Below are 17,833 nucleotides of genomic sequence, written 5' to 3'. Positions count from 1 at the left end.
CAAAACCTTGTCTCTACAAAAAAGGGAAAAAATTGGCCAGGCATGGTGGCACACACCTGTAGCCCCAGCTACTTGGGAGGCTGAGGTAGGAGGATCACCTGAGCCCTGGAATTTGAGACTAATATGAGCCAAGATCATGTCACCACACTCCAGCTTGGGCAACAGAGTGAGACTCTGTCATGCATGCGCATGCGCACACAAGGACACACACACACACACACACACACACACAATTTTAGTAACTAAGTTACCCAAAATGTTGAGATCTAATAAGGTATATTCCTAGGTACTTGTTATATTTTTCACCTTTTTGTCGTATGCTCAAAATATTTCATGTTAATAATAAATTAACTTTCAATCCCCTCCTACCACAGAAAAATCTAAGTTGGTTTGAATCTATGCTTTTATAAAAGTCTATCTTCATTCTGATACAGTTAAATTGTAAATTTTTTGCTTTGCAAACGATTTCTTCCTTTTCTATTGAATTTACAGAGAAAAGGCTTCTACAATATTAATCTCACTTAGCTATCACTTACGGTATACCTCAGCTACACAAAATATATAGATAATAAAAAGCAATTAAAAATTATTTTATACAATTGTTAATTGTATAACTGTTATAACAACTGTATAATTGTTAATTGTTATTAATCAAATATATTAATTAGAAGATAAGAGTTTTGAAAGAAGCATACAAGTTCTTAGTACTCCAGTGGCTATTTTAAACCCAACAAGCAATTATTCAAAAAGAGTTTTTTAAAAGTTATGTTTCTGTTTTCTAGTCATTTTTATTTCATAATAAGGCCTGTTAACAAGTTTCACTGTAAAAGATTAAAGGCTGCAGGTAGTTCTCAATAGGATGAAGTTAACTAAATATAGGGTTGTATCCAATTCCATAATACAACAATTACATATGATGATATAAAACATTGCTAACCATGTTAATAAAGCTAGATATATGTAAATTCTTATTTGCACTGTATTCGCAAATATAATTTCTAAGCAAAAGAAAGTTGTCAGCAATCTGCCAAAATGTTCAGGAAGAAAAAGTAGCTTAAAGATAACACAATCTGTTTGATCTTTAAGATGCTAGTTAAAAATACAGTTTAATTTTCAAATCTGATAGCAGAAAATTTTCCAATAGTACAAAGAAAAAAGAAATGAAAGAAAAGTGGATGCCAATGATAAAATCTAGAAACACTGAGGATAAACAATGAACAGCATCATTACATTAATTCATATCAAGATTTGATACTCATAATTCTTTTCTCTACCAACTGAAACAGTAAAACATATCTCATGGCATTCCTCACTTTTTGTTACCTTACACTTCACTAATCTGCTCATCCAATTAAAAACTATCTATTAAAAAAGCATTTTTGGATTTTCAGCACTTTGGTTATATAATTATATGTGGCATCTATCCTGCGTAAGAACATAGTGTTTATATCTCATACTATATTCCCACATAATATGGAAGTTTAAAAAAATTATTCGAAAACAAATGTCTACATTTCCCCAGAGAGTCTTGGTTTCAGCAGGTAAATTTCCTCTGGTCCCCCACCGCCACCCAGTGGCAGTTGTTTGTAACTGCAAGCTAAACTGAGCCTCCACACTACTTTATGCCAATATAGCAAAAAATAGGACTGAGTAGTTCCGAGAAGTACCAGTATATTCATGCAGGAGAACATAAGTTTCTCTTACTTGGCACACACTGTCCGTTTCATCAAATTTCTTGCAATATCTTCAGAGGGAATGCTAAGAATCCAAAATGGTGACTGAAAGAAATAACAATATGCAACTTAATTCTAAGTGGCTACATGGCATCATATGCTTTTATTCAAGAAGTCAATAAGGAGAAGTGCCTATTTGCTACGTTCATGTAAGAATATCTGATCTGACTGTAACCAAAATAAAAATCGTTCCAATAGTAAAAGAGTAAATTAGAATAATACAGTAAAAACATTTTTATAATGACCCTATAAATGAATATATCCTCAAATTAAACATTAATTTTGTATCTGCCCTTTTATGTAGCTTTATTAAAGGAATTAATGCATATTATATCCCAAAGTATAATCTTGAAATTCATCATGGTTGATCATCCCTTATAATACAGCTATTTTAGTTTTAATTTCTAAGTAACGTATTTTTTAGTTGCTAAATGAGACCTTTTTCTAGATAATTGTGGCCATCCGAGGGTGAAGGAGGGGCCCTTTGAAACAACTATGATGGAAAATCATGAGGTACATTATTAAATTCTCATTAACTTTTACTATTTTACATTTTGTCTAGGGGAAAAAAGCTCCAAGTGCATAAGGGGTGTTTTCCCAATCCTCTATCCCAACACCCAAGATTATAAGCTCTGGTAAGCTGCACCCAGATAACCTCTTGCCAGAATACAGCAAAATCCAAAAGGATCCTGACCTCATTTCATCACCCTTAGCCAATTGTATCCGCATTCTCCTTCCTTTCCTCCTGCCCTCAATAACTGAAAGTCATTCAGGAGTAAAAGTCCAACACTACAGGACTTTCCACTGAAGCGCTTTCATCTTTTGCAAGAAATCTTTCCTGTCACACCTAGCTTTTTTCTTTTTTCTTCAACTTTTAAGTTCAGGGATACCTGTGCAGGATGTGCAGGTTTGTTACATAGGTAAATGTGTGCCATGGTGGTTTGCTGCCCAGATCATCCCATCGCCTAGGTATTAAGCCCAGCATCCATTAGTTATTCTTCCTGATGCTCTCCCTCCCCAGACTCTACCACCCCCAGCAGGCTCCAGTGTGTGTTGTTTCCCTGGACATGTCCATATATTCTTATCATTCAGCTCCCACTTGTAAGTGAGAACACGTGATGTTTGGTTTTCTGTTCCTGCATTAGTTTGCTGAGGATAATGGCTTCCAGCTCCATCTATGTACCTGCAAAGGACATGATTTTGTTCCTTTTTATGGCTGCACAGTATGCATGATCTCATTCCTTTCTATGGCTCCCATGGTGTATATGTACATTGTCATTATCCAGTCTATCGCTGATGGCATTTAGGTTGATTCCATGCTTTGCTATTGTGAATTGTGCTGCAATGAACATGCACACGCATGTATCTTTATAATAGAATGACTTATAGTACTTTGGGTATATACCCCATCTTTTTTCTTCCAATATTTACCCCACCCAACAGAAAAATTCAAACTAATCCAAACAGGAAAAAAATGTTCATCTTAGTATTACTTTTATTTAGAAAATTTTTAAAGTAACCTGAAGAAAATGAAATGGTTAGATTAATTATGTAACTATGTTAGAGATAAAGGCCAAGTAACAACTTATGCCTATATTGACATTATCAGGTGAGAAACACAGGCTGCAGAACTAGAATTACAATAGGGGAAAAAAAAAGTACACGAACAAAAGAAGACTGGAAGGCAGCATCCCCAAATTATGAGTCATGTCAAGGAGGAACTGCAAATTATTTTTTCTATTTTCCAAACTTCTGTCATACACTGATAAACTACAGTATTATGCAAAATACAAAGCTCATATATTCACAATCTCATACAATGCACAATTTCAAATTTTAAAATGATTCTCAATGTGAGCCCAATATTCTGCTAAATTCTAAATTCAAATTCTAAACACAACTCACCAACGGGGCACAGCCCTTTTTTAAGTGAAAGGACAGATACAAATTATGACGCAACTGTTGATTAAAAATTTAAAACAAATAAAATACTAGAAATAAATCTAAATTTCTTAACAAAACCACAGTGTTTCCCAAAATATCCTCTTTATTCCACTGCCTCTCGAAACAGATACAAGTAACCACACAAATATAAATTTAAGATATGCACTTCTCTTCAAACCTAAGGCTCTATTTCTAAGTATACTCCATACGATCTAATGAAAATTTAACTTACCTTTCCATAAGTTTCTTGACTGCTGGCGAACTGACCTCCAAAAAGCGAAAGCAAAGACTTTATTTCCTGTATTGAAAATATGATAGAGAAAAGACATTTTAACAAAAGGAACTAAAACTGTACTAAGGGAGACAGGTATTATATGACTAAAAAATAAAAAAGAGTAGGCTGATGATCTAACTGAGGCATTTAAGCTTCAACATCAGACAATTACAATTTAGGGTTCAGAAAAAATCTAATAGTAAAAACCACAGGTAAGTAATTTCTGAGAAATTTTAGACAACAGAAGAGTTACCAAACACTTGATCAGAAAATTCCCTGATTTTGAAAAGGAAGAAAACAGATTACACAAACTGCAGATTAGTAAAACTGACAATTGGTGAATAAAGTCAAAATGAAAATCAAACAGATGATTTGAAGACGTTTGAAAAGGAAAATATAATCAGCCAGGGCATACCACTAGGTATTCATTAAGCACAAGTAACTAAGTTAATCTCATCTTCTTTCTGCATAAAGTTACAGAACTAGAAAGAGAATCAACATAGTAGATATTTTAAAAGCATCATTCATGCAAAGTTGAAATCTGTCCAGATAGTGTTTATATTCTTTGAAGCAATCACTTTGTACTGATAAACCCAAATAATTATACAAATTTTATAATTCGTATGACTAACAAGTTATCTCCTTAAATCACATAAAACAGGTAGAATCACACTCCTCTGTATAGGTCTTACGGCGGATGGAACCTAATGAGAGGAAAGTGTCCCACTGCTGGCTGCCTACTATCCCCCTTCCTCCCAACCAGAAGGAAGAGCCTTTAACATCAAGCCCACCGTAAGGTACAGCCATCAAAAGGGAAAATATACCCAGACCAGGAAGGCCCCCCCGCCCCCAAGATCAAAAAGAAGAAGTTCAAGCTACTAGCGCCATTTCTATTTTTTGTCTATGCAACATATCATTTTTTTTTTTAATTCAGTGTTAGAAGGGGCTGAATTCAGTTCAATCAGATGGATCAACCAAGAACTATCACAGACTACTGATAAATCAGTGAAGGCAGCCCAAAGGTTATTTTGCAACAAAGAAAACACAAATCTGAATAGGAGACATCATGAGACTTAGAAGTCAAATAGACCATAATCTGATTTTCAGCTCTTCTAAATACTAGCGATGTGGCTTTATACAAGAATCTTAAATCCTCCAACTTTTAGTTCCCTCATATGTAAAACAGGAATCATAGCTACCTCATCACGTTAGGTGAACTACAAAGAGAGAAGCACAGAACGTAGGCGGTTATTAAGGGAATCAAAATGATGAAGACCCTGACAACTGTCCTAGAAGTCCAGTGGCTCAAGAAGTCAACCAAGACTGATAGAGTTATAGCACTTAAAAGAAAAAAATAAAGTTATAGATTAAGTTACTTGATCTTGCATGATTGTTGTTTGTTCTGTATTAAAGCATATTGTAAAGTCAGCTTTACATTTAAAACATCCAACTACAACCAAGTTAAAACACCAAAGTTTGCTGCTCCTGGAATATACTGTTAAAAAGCTGCAACAGGCTAAAACACAAAGATTCTAAGAGTTAGGTGGGGAAAAAAAAAATGAGAGACTAAAGCTTTATGGCACAGCATTATCTCTACTACCCAAAACTTAAGCAGCCACCTAAAACTGAGAATAAATATGATAACCCAAGTTTCAAATTGAAAAGCAAAACATGTTTACACTACTTCATCAACCTACTTGGAAAAAGCAAAACACAAAATTTTAATTAATCTTACGGCAAATTCAACTTTCCAGTTGAGACTCTTTCTACATTAGGAATAAAAAAGAATTTATATTGAATATTGGATATAAAAATGTAGCATGATCTGGGGCATGTGTGATGCATTAATTCCATGAACTTTTCTGTTATTTCAGCTACTTGCTTTTTCATCCATTTAAAAAGGTTGCTTCAGGACAAGCAATAAAGCGCAGGAGTTTGAACTTCAGTAAACATTACTTAGTACAATAAGAACTACATTAAGTAGCTGCCAACTATAATTGGCCCTGATTAATTCTATCAGAGGCAAAACTAGACCTGATCTCTCATTTTAATTCATAAAGGCAGCCATTCATTATAGCATCCTTGCTTATCAGTTCTAATGCAGTAGATGGGCCCAAAAGTATAGACTGTCCTTTGGATTGCCTTTCCCAGAAGAGATTCTATATCACTGATTTTAATATTTTAAGCAGCCAGGTGTGGTGGCTCCACCTGCAATCCCAGCACTTTGGGAGGCTGAGGCAAAGAGATAACATGAGACCAGGAGTCCGAGACCAACCCTGGCAGCACAGTGAGAACTCCCCCACACCCACCCCACCCTGCCCCCTCGCACCAACCCTCAGCCTCTGATCAACACCCAGTCTCTACAAAATTAAAAATAAAAAAATTAGCCGGGCATAGTGGTATACCTGTAGTCCCAGCTACTCAGGAAGCTAAGGTGGAAGGATGGCTTGAACTTGGGTCTTTGAGGCTGCAGTGAGCCACGGTCATGCCACTGCACTCTAGCCTGGACAACACAGAGAGAACTGTCTCCAAAAAAAAAAAATTTTTTTTTTTATTTGAGACGGAGTCTCGCACTGTCACCCAGGCTAGAGTGCAATGATGTGATCTCGGCTCACTGCAACCACCTCCCAGGTTCACACGATTCTCCTGCCTCAGCCTCCAGAGTTGCTGGGATTACAGGCACACATCACCACACCCAGCTACTTTTTTGTATTTTTAGTAGAGATAAGGTTTCACTATGTTCACTAGAGATAAGGTCTCGAAAACCTGACCTTGTGATCCGCCCACCTCAGCCTCCCAAAGTGCTGGAATTACAGGTGTGAGCCACTGCGCCTGGACCCCACTCTGAAAAAAATTTTTAAGCAACTAATATGTGCAAGTCCCTGAGCTATGTAAAAATACACACACATTTATCTTAGGGAAATTAAGGTCTAGTAGAACTAACGAAACCACCTCACAACTGAAATGTAAAGTGTAAAAAACAGTACATGTTCTTAAACAGGTAAAAGCAAAAAAGCATTAGAGAACAAGAGAGTAAAAGATTACCTCAGTTTGAGAAGGAAAATTTCATGGAAACTGTCTTAATCCCTAAAAAAAATCTAACCCAATGACAGAGGAATTCAACTTCCAGGGATGGCAAAAGAGGTAACTCAGATTAAGCCTCCTGCTGAAAAGAACTAGAAAAGTTGGCCATCTAATTGAAGGCATAGAAAGATAACAAAAATTACCAAACCAACATCCAGGAGAGGACAAAAATTCCAAGGTGGAGCCGCTTTTTCCCTGAGATATTTACAAATCCAAAACAGCTGCAAGAATGAACAGCCCTTCTGAGTGCCCATAGAAAGGGAAAAAAAAGAGAAAGGGTCACCCAGGGGGAGAAAAGGATACTTGATGAACCACCTGATTTACACTAGGATATCAAAAAGCTACACTCCGTGAGTACATGGGAATCAGAACATGAACAGGGCTTAATGCTTGAAAATGAGTTAAACCCATCCTAAATTCCTCATGCTCCTACGTGTTCCTCTCTTCTTCAAGAGGATGTACATCATCCCAGCCCTCAAATTATGTTTTCAAATAAACTTTCAAATACAGCATCTGGCATATATTTAAAAAACAGCCCAGCACACTACATTAAAGAGAACCAAAAGAAGCAATAGAAACAGACCCACAGGATCCCTTTTATCATATACTTTAACGTAACTATGCTTTCTATATTGAAGGAGATTCAAGAAAAAAATAAGAATTTTGGCAGAGGAGGAAAAACTACAAAAAGGAAACTGTGGATCTGAAAAAGAATCATGTAAAACATATAAAGCTAAAAGAAATAAATATGTGATTTTTTAGATGAATACTACATAAAAATCAATAAAGAATGGGAAAGACCCAAACCAGACTAAAGGAAACACAGAGAGCAAAGGTGAAAGCAGGAATTTAGGGAATAATGAGTCAGTTTTGGCAGCGCTAAGGACTAGGTGGGAAGTGACAGCACAAAGGAAAGAACCACGCAGTGGTGGACCCTGAATGCCTGACTAAAGATTTCATCTTAAGAAGAATGAAGCTGTAAAACAGAACAGAATTTTTGGAAGAATAAACTGGCACAAGGGTAATACGCTGACTAAGAATTTACAATGGAAAGAACAAGTAAAAATCGCCAAGTACTAAGGTTGTTATGCTGGAGACCACAGTCTAACCACTCCATTGGCACTGCATTGCCTTACTTTACACACACTCTTGAGCCTCTCTAGTTCTAGTCCAGTATTCTCTAAGTGGTATCTTTTCTCTGGTACTTCAGAATTATCTTTCTAAAACACAAATGATCTTGTCACTTCCTGGCTTAAAATGAAAAATGGTCAGTGGCTACCCATTAAATCTAAAAATCCAAACCCCTGGCTGGGCGCGGTGACTCATGCCTGTAATCCCAGCACTTTGGAGGCTGAGGCGGGCGGATCACAAAGTCAAGAGATCGAGACTATCCTGGCCAACATGGGGAAACCCTGTCTCTACTAAAAACACAAAAATTAGCTGGGCGTGGTGGCGCACACCAGTAGTCCCAGCTACTTGGGAGGCTGAGGCAGGAGAATCACTTGAATCGGGAGTCGGAGCTTTCAGTGAGCAGAGATGGCGCCAATGCACTCCAGCCTGGCAACAGAGCGAGACTCCGTCTCAAAAAAAAAAAAAAAAAAAAATCCAAACTCCTTAGAATGGTGTCAAAACATTTGCAAATCTAGATCTTACCACCTCTCTGGTCTCAATGCCCACTGCTTCAACCTCCCTCCCCAAGTCTTCCAAATTATCATAACCAATCACACCTCTGTGCCTTTAAGCCTGTTTCTGTTTCTCACAGAAGGGGACTTTCCAATCCTCTTCACCAACAGAACATGTCCTCTGTCAATTAAGACTTAATTAAAAATTTATTTCCTCCATGAAACTCAAAACATTAATACTGAATCAATGCCACAATCTTCCTTCATGGCTCCTAAGGCCAATGAGTTAAACACAACTGAAGAAAATCACAGAATCTTAGCATGATTACAGATATACGACTTTCACCTTCAGCTGGTTTTCAGCATTGCTCTAATACCCATGCTCTTTTCCACTCAATCGTTTTACTTTTCCTTGTCAACTCTTCCCTTTGCGCTCAATGACTATTTCAAGTTTTACTATTTGTCTCAATTTCCACATTCAACTGTTGGCCCATCCTCTCTCAAGAAATAACTTCCACTCATTCATTACCTACAAAACAGGCCCTCAGGCAACTACTCCACACCCACCTAACTTTCTTTGTCCAATCGCCCCTCCTACTGAAAAGAGAACCCCTCCCACCATGCCCTTTTATCCCTTCTCTTCCCATCAGCCTACAAATACACTTAAGCTCAATCTCATTCTCTCCATGGGGAGAATCCTCCTTTCACCCTAGGTCCTCCTCAAACTGTTAACCAATTTCTTACTTTCCCTCATGTTCCAGCTAAGGGCACTGAGTCTATCCTATCTCCCCTTCCTCACTTTCCAGTGACTACTAAACCAAGCCACCTGGCTTCTCCTACTAAAACTCAACATATCGGCTTTAGGAAAATTCACCAATTAATTATCTTCTAATTGGGACTATGAATGAACACTTTTTCACTCTTTTCTCACTAAAAAACAACTGCGTTCGACATTATCCATTTGTCCTTGCTTCCTAAAATTTTACCCTTCTGATTTCTGCAGTCTCACACCTTCTGGCACTTGCCCATCTTCCTCATGGCCTCCTCCAACTTTCCCTTAATATCAATGCTTCCAAGTGTGGGGAAAAGAAAGAAAGATCAGCCTGTTACTGTGTCTATATAGAAAGAAGTAGACATAAGAGACTCCATTTTGTTCTGTATTTGAGATGCTGTTAATCTGTGACCCTACCCCCAACCTTGTCCTTGCAAGAGACATGTGCTGTGGTGACTCAAGGTTTAAAGGATTTTGGGCTGTGCAGGGTGTGCTTTGTTAAACAAGTGCCTGAAGGCAGCTTGCTGGTTAAAAGTCATCACCATTCGCTTAATCTCAAGTACCCAGGGACAGGCACACTGCCAAAGGTCACAGGGACCTCTGCCTAGGAAAGCTAGGTATTGTCCAAGGTTTCTCCCCATGTGATAGTCTGAAATATGGCCTCGTGGGAAGGGAAAGACCTGATTGTCCCCCAGCCTGACACCCATGAAGAGTCTGTACTGAGGAGGACCAGTACAAGAGGAAAGAAGGCCTCCTCTTGGCGGTTGTTGGCAGTTGAGATAGAGAAAAGCATCTGTCTCTGGCCCGTCCCTGGGCAATGGAACATCTCGGTATAAAACCCGATTGTATGTTCTGTTTACTGAGAAAGGAGAAAACCGTCTTAGGGCGAAAGGCGGGACTTGCTAGCGCACTGCTGCTCTTTATGCACTAAAAAGGTTTATGGAGATGTTTACATATGCATATCAAGGCACAGCACTTTTCCTCAAACTTATTCATGTCACAGAGAACTTTATTCATGTCTTACTGCTGACTTTCTTCCTATAATGATCCTATTATCCTGGCACGTCCTTTTCTTTAAGATGGTAAAGATAATTATCAATAAATACTAAGGGAACTCAGAGACCGGTGCCGGCGTGGGTCCTCTGTATGCTGAGCGCTGGTCCCCTGGGCCCACTTCCTCTTTCTCTATACTTTGTCTCTGTGTATTTCTTTTCTCAAGTCTCTCGTTCCACCTAATGAGAAACACCCACAGGTGTGGAGAGGTAGGCCACCCCTTCACGAAACATCTATACTTGGCCCACTATTCTTTTGACCTTACCCTCTGAGTAATTTCATCCCCTCTCCTAGTCTTCATATGAAGAAGACTCCCAAATATTTATCACTAGTCCAGATCACTCTGCCATACTCTATGCATATTCATATATCCACTGCCTCTTGGTCACCTCAGGTTGTTACACGAGCACATCAAACTCAGTGTAAACAAAATTTAAATCTTACATCTGCCTATGTTCTCTACATTAAATGGAGACACTCCTACCTATATACACCCCAGAAGTCATACCTGACTGGTGCCCCTTTCCCACATATTCAATCAATCCAGACCTAATTACTGTATGGCCAAAATATTTTCCCAGTCTATCCCATCCTCTTACCCCTTGCTGTAGGTCAGACCTTCTTAATCTATTAACAAGACTATTCCGACAGATTCCTAACTAGTCTCTGGCTCAAGTCTTACTCTTTTCAAATCCATCCTCCATAGTGTTGTCAAACTGATTTAATTTTGTGATCACTTTTTTACTTAAGGCTCTTCAATAAATCCCCCTTCCAAGCTCCAGGGTTTTCAAGGCTTTCATTTTCTTGCCCCTTTCTACTTCCCCTGCCCTCTTCTTACCACTCTCGGTCACATAACTAGTGATCCAGTAATAATGAACAGCTTGTAATTCTAATTTACTGATTTATCCCCTTGGTCCTCTAACTCCTATTCATCCTTTATTTCAAGTGTCATCTCCTCTGGAAGCCCTCTTAAAGGCCAACATCCCCAACCCCTCAAGTAGATTAGACTTCCCTTCCACGTGCTCTCATATTTCCATGTGCATCTATCACTGCACTTACCAACGCTATTTTGTCATTCAACGCTTGTGTCTGCTCTGCCTTTAAACAGTAAGCTCCTAGAGGGCAGAGGTTGTTTACATCATCGTTATATGCCCAGTGTACGCATCTTCGACTACATGCATTCTGAAACGTTTCTTGAATAAATAAAGTACTCTTCTCAAGTGCTCCATCATCTAATCCCTACCACCATCCCCTCCACTGAGCTTGATCCGCAGATTCCGATACTTAAAACACTAGCCTGAGCATTTGCTAGATGTCTCTATCCTCCGCTAGACGAAGAGCTCCGGGAGTGAGAGGACCGGTCATATTCACCTGCCTAACTCCGGTACTTGGTACACGGGCAAACGAATGAATGAAAACGTTTAAGCAGGCCAAGGGGTTTGGTCTCGGACTTCTCTCGCACACACCCTCCGCCAAGCTCACCCCGCCCGAGGACTGGGGACGCGTGACCCGCGCTGACCAGCACAGACCCCCGAATCCCAGCCTCCTGGGACTATGCAAATCACCTCCACCCACACACCCACTCCACTCCAGCGTCCTCTTCCGTCGGAAGTTGCGGAGGGCTCTACGGACTCACCGGCAAGCGGAACTCCAGGTGCTCCTGCGCCATGAGCAGCAGATACCTGTTAAGGGTACACGACGGCGCCATTGCAGCTGCCCACCGTGCGCCTGCGCGTCCCGCGCTAGGTCCCACCTCTTTCTCCCTCCCAAAACGGAGACAGAGCCTGAAGGGCCGGAAGCGGAAGCTCGGCGAGGCAGGCGCTATCCCGATGTTTCTCGCGCTCCGAGTCCGAAACCCCGGCCCTGTGGGAGGGGCTTCCTCATCTGCGAGTGCATAGTGGTTGGGGGTTTCCCAGCGCTAGTAGCTGGGGGGCGGGACTGCGTGGTTTTCTGGAGCGGCGTATGATAGTAAGACAGTATATTTCCCAGTGATTTTTCCGCTTGGAGTGTACTTCCAGCTTTCTCTACAGCCCTTCAAAACCCGTTCTTCAAAACCGGACTGAAATTTCACCATTTCCTTGTAAATTTCACCATTTCCTTGTAGACTTGTCTAACCAGCACAGTCTTCGGTAACTGATTTAGCTGGACCAGTCATTTAACACTTAGTATACTTTTCGTATTTATGTAACAACTTTTCGAGAGCACATGCCTAATAAGGCAACTAGGATAAACTCTTGAGGTCTGAGATAATCTCTTATAGTTCACTCTATTCTTAACAAAAACCAAAATAATATCTTCCTCAAAGTAGGCAATAATTATTAGGTTGTGTTATTTGTTAGACTCAGGACTAAATCCACAGACAGCTATAAATTAAAATTTGGAGAAAGTTCACACTGGCACAGGTTTCATAGCAGATAGTTTATAAAATGTATTTTAATTGCATATTCCATGTATATATGTGACTTTTTTTTAAGATAGTCTTGCTCTGTCACCCAGGTGAGTGCAGTGGTGCACTCATAGCTCACTGTAACCTTGAACTCCTGGGCTTAGGGGATACTCCCACCCTAGTCTTCCAAAGTGCTACAATTACAGGCTCAAGACTTCACTCCAGGCTGTTTCTGCTTTTGAGAGTACTGAGCCCTTTGCCCCATTGAGAGCTATTTCTTTTGCATTCCTCTGCGGTATTACACAACGTACAAAAGAGTATGTATCTGGCATATCCCCAGCAGCATGTGCCAGAAAAGTAGTTGATGCGTAGTGATAGTGATTAAGAACATAGGCTGTGGTGTCAATATTAGATTCAGACCTCACTTCCACCATTTACCATCAATGTGCTCTTAACCTCTCCGAGCCCGAGTTTTCTTTTAAAAATGGAAAAACACACTGCATCCTGCAAAGGATTGTTACAAGGATTAAGTGAAATAATGTTCATAAAGTATTGAATATAACATCTGGCATATTGAATGGGGTCAATAAGTGGCACTTGACATTTTTCTTAAGAAAATCACATGAGAATTTTTGTTAGCAAGAGATCTGTTTTTGTTAGAAATATGTCTCGAATTCACTTGTGCTAAGTGACTCTCAGAAGCATAGATGTCTCTTGACCCCAAAACTTCATAAAAGGGGATAAAAGTACTTTGAGGCAAGAAAAAAAAGTCGTTTACTATTTGAGAAGAGAAACCAAGGTTGGGACAGAAAACCAATGAGATGTTGGGAGAATGATGTGCAGTGCTTGATATGCCCCATCCCCAGAACTTGTCAAATCTTCAGCAAAATTAATATGGAATTTTGATGGAGCAACTTTATAGAGAATATCAAAGAATTGCTGATTTTCATGCCTGGATTAATATAATTCTATATAGAGACAACAAATGAGACTATGAGGCCTAGAGAACCGAAATGGAATCAAGTGTCACTGATTTTTAACCCAGCTCCTTTGTGCTACGGTTCAGGACTAAGTCTATACTAAATCCCCACTTCAAAAAGCAGGAGAGTATTTACATCATGAATCTAAATTGTTGGATACCTGGTTGTAGAAGTAGAGGTTAACCTTGCACAGGCCACTAGAGTTAGTGTGGAACTACTGTGACATCAATTAAACTGCCTTTGAGGAACTCACAGCCATACCTGTTCAAAGTTTTTAAGCTTGCAGGAGTGGTCAAGAAGCAGCAGGAGAGTAAGGTTTTTTGTTTGTTTGTTTGTTTTGTTTGTTTTGTTTTGTTTTGTTTTTACTATAAGGAGCAAGGAGGTTCATAGTCTGACTTCTTGGAACTGACCTAAAGTTCCATCCATGTTCCATCTTCTAGGGCAGACCTCTTAGAACCTGGCTCCTTCTGTGAGACAGCTATTGTGCAAACATTAAAGACTATGGTATAGGCTGCCTGTCACTAAAAAAAATCAGAGGACATTCCTGGGAAGTAAGGATCAGAAATTGGAAAGGGGAATTTTGAGTTTTGGTTTTAATATGCCACTTAAGCATTGAGGCTAGTAGACACACTCAGAGAAATGAATAGAAAGTTAACAGGTCCCAGCAGCAGAGGTCATATGTAATATCAAAACTGCCCATGCATCTATCTCAGGCTGCATATCTAACACTTGAAAAGGGTCTAGGTATCACAAAGAACCATAGGGATTTGCACACCAATAAGAGGGAGAAAAGTTCTCTTCATATGTATTAAGACTATGAGTTTTGCAATCAGTAAAAAGAGGCTTCTGAATGGTTTGGAGAATAAGATTTTATTGGAATAAGTTACATAAGAATTGCACAAATTTTACCGTAGCGGAGCATTACTGAGGTTTGAATTTCTTGATGTCCCAGAGGGGTCTCCCCTCTTGTCAATCTTAATGAAGATAATTTAGGAAAAGGGAGAAATAATACTGCCTACTCTAAGGAAACAAGCCTGTATGAGTTGAAATTCTGAGGCACCAATTCAGACTTAAGTAGCTGGAGTTGATTTAAGTATGACTCAGCTACTTGAGGTCAAATTTCCAACAAGATCCCCAGAAGCAGAGAAATGTAGATCCCATCCTCTTTTCTAAAGACTCCCCGAAACAAACTTGAAGCCCTAGTTACAAACTGTGCCCTCTAATTTGCTACCTGGAAAGCAGGTTCTATGCATAGAAAAAATGTGAAAGGAAACAGGCTGGAGACTCAATTTGAATGGGATGCCATTTATTACTTCCCTTGGCAGAACATGTGAACCAGAGGTAACAAAGGTTACAGCACATTTACCTCATTTGAGCCATATCTTTTATCCTCCCTTCCTTCTTTAAATCAGAAGCAATCATGATTTCTAAACAAAGAAAGACTTCTGGCAAGTCATTTAAAGTAGGTATGCCTGTCACCTTCTACATGCTTGTTAAATCACACAGATTCTTGTTTAAGCACAATTCCCAGTAATCCCTATCTCTTGCTCCTATTTGCTTCTCATGAGTAGGAAAATTATTGTATTTAGTATAGATAGTCTCAGGTCCCAAAAAAGAGATTTTCTTGAGAGTCTACCATAACAAGGCCCAAAGGGGAATTATGCTTAATCCTATAGGGCACAGATTCTCAAACTTAACTGAACATTGTAATTACCTGCGGAGTTTTTAAAAAATACCGAGGCCCGGAATCTATCCCCCCAGATTCAAATTTTATTTGGCTGAGGTGTGGCCTTGACATAAAGATTTTTAAAAGCTCCCCAGTTGTTGATTTTATGTGCAGCCAAATTTAAGCACTACTTATGGCAGGAGTTGTCAAAGTGTCATCCTAGGACAGACAGCATCAATATCATCTGGAAGTCATTTAGAAATACAGAATCCTCCCCCACTCCCAAACCTGCTGAATCAGAAATTCTGGAGTGTGTTACAAAGAAGCCCAGCACGTGGTTCTGAAGCACATGAAAGTTTAAGAGTAACTGCCTGAGGAAAAAGAGGATGGCTTGACGGGCTATGAATCCCAGGAGGCTCAGGTACCACAGGTAAATAGCATTTTTTATTGTCTTCTGACTTGCCTTTGAGGAGCGAATTTATGTGATAAAGTTGCAAAGTGTTTCAAATATTTATCTCAGAGGAAGATGTAACAAGAAGAAAATCTTCTTTTACTAGCTGGATTGATAACTAATTTTTCTTTTTTTTCTTTTTTCTTTTTTCTTTTTTTTTGAGATGGAGTCTCGCTTCATCGCCAGGCTGGAGTGCAGTGGCATAATCTCGGCTCGCTGCAACCTCTGCCTCCTGGGCTCAAGTGATTCTCCTGCCTCCTGAGTAGCTGGAACTACAGGTGGCCACCACCATGCCCGGCTAACTTTTTGTATTTTTAGTAGAGACAGGGTTTCACCATATTGGCCAGGATGGTCTTGATCTCTTGACCTCATGATCCACCTACCTCAGCGTCCCAAAGTGCTGAGATTACAGGCGTAAGCCGCCATGCCCGGCCAATAACTAATCTTGAGAGAATCTCTTTAGCTGAGAAAATATCTAGAATAATCCTACTTAAGTTAGGTGATTTCCTATGGGTTAGGTATGTTGGGTAGAACTAGGGCTTCAGAGAAAGTTAAAACATGTCTAATGAGAAAGTCAAAGAAATGTGTTCCAAAAGCAAGGAGTGAAGTAAAGGAAGACAATAAGGAAGATGGCTGGAGCTATATAGCCCTGTTAAAAGTTTGACTATTAAATTCTTGAACTACCTAGTGTGGGTGAATTCTCTGGAAACTCAAGACATTTCACAACTGAGTTATATATTGATCATGGATACTGACCTGAAGGACATAATGCCAGGAAGGTCCAGCTAACATCTAGGTTATACCCTTGATTTTTGGATTGAAAGTTGCCTGAAATTAGGGTCTTCAATCAGATTTTGGTTTATTATGGAAACATTTTAAGGAACTCAAGAGATTAAAACAGATTTACTTACCAGGAATATGAGTCAGTCACTAGACTAAGGCAATGGGGATGCAAAGACAAATTTAAAAAAAAAAATCCCCCAGCCACAAAACAGCTCAAAATCCAGTAGCAAGAAATATCCTACTACATCTTGGCTAGATTGTATAAGGTCTATTCTAGGAAGATAAACAAAATACCATGAAATGAAGCTGAAGAAACAGTATTGCCAAGATTAGGGATGAGAAGTTTCAGTGAAGACTTCATGGATTAGGAAACATTTGAACTTGGACTTTAATGGGTACAGATTTTCAAAGGTGTGCCCAGTTTAGTTGTAGTAGTAAAAATGACTAGCACTTTGGTATAAGTGTAGGAAACAAAGCTGAAAAGACTCGTACATTATCTTCAGGGTAAATGGTGAGATTTTCATAAGAAAATTGCATGATCAATTTAGTAATTTAGTCAGTAATTTAGGAAGAACTCTGATGAGGCTGTGTTAGAAAGGGAGCATCTGGAGGCATGAAATCCAGTCAAGAGTTTCTAGCAACATTCAAGGAAAGAGAAAATGAGTATCAGCAAAGGCAGAGACACCGGGCACTGAAAAGAAAACTGGTTTCTGTTTCAGGGCCTTTCAAGGGGACAACCCCGTGCCAAAACTTTTTGTGTGTATCTGAGGGCAGTGTTTAGGATCTGTGGGTCTCACAGAACACTCAAGCATACATGTTCTGTTTGTTGAATGTGTAAATGGGTTGAGAGGAGACGATAGGGTGGGAAAGGACAAAAGCAGGGAGATAGTGAGGAAGCTACTCCTGCAGTCTAGATAAGAGATGATGATAACTTGGCCAAGGTGATAGCAGTGATGAGAAGTGGTCAAATTCTGAATATATTTGGAAGGTACTGCCAACAAGGTTTGTTAATAGGTTAGATATGAAATGTGAGAGACAGGACTCAAGCATGACTCCAAGATTTTCGCCCTGAGCAACGGAAAGAT

The 17,833-nt window shown here is 39.4% G+C and overlaps 1 protein-coding gene across 2 annotated transcripts in view; it reads right to left on the bottom strand.

Moving 5' to 3' along the window:
* The window catches only part of TRMT11 (tRNA methyltransferase 11 homolog), a 55,376-nt gene extending 43,056 nt beyond the window's left edge, over nt 1–12,320 (bottom strand). Inside the window, exons 1-3 of one of the 2 annotated variants that reach the window (XM_025382864.1) lie at nt 12,119–12,320; nt 3,910–3,975; nt 1,705–1,778 (exon numbers count right to left, since the gene is read on the bottom strand). In XM_025382864.1, the coding sequence (XP_025238649.1) occupies nt 1,705–1,778; nt 3,910–3,975; nt 12,119–12,190 (212 nt within the window). In that variant the 5' untranslated portion in view covers nt 12,191–12,320. The remainder of the gene's footprint in view (nt 1–1,704; nt 1,779–3,909; nt 3,976–12,118) is intronic. The other variant, XM_025382865.1, reaches the window with a different exon arrangement.
* Nucleotides 12,321–17,833: the final 5,513 nt, after the last annotated feature.

The sequence above is a fragment of the Theropithecus gelada genome, chromosome 4 (genome assembly GCF_003255815.1).
Source record: "Theropithecus gelada isolate Dixy chromosome 4, Tgel_1.0, whole genome shotgun sequence".
Lineage (NCBI taxonomy): Eukaryota > Metazoa > Chordata > Mammalia > Primates > Cercopithecidae > Theropithecus > Theropithecus gelada.
This window is presented reverse-complemented; position numbering and strand designations above follow the sequence as displayed.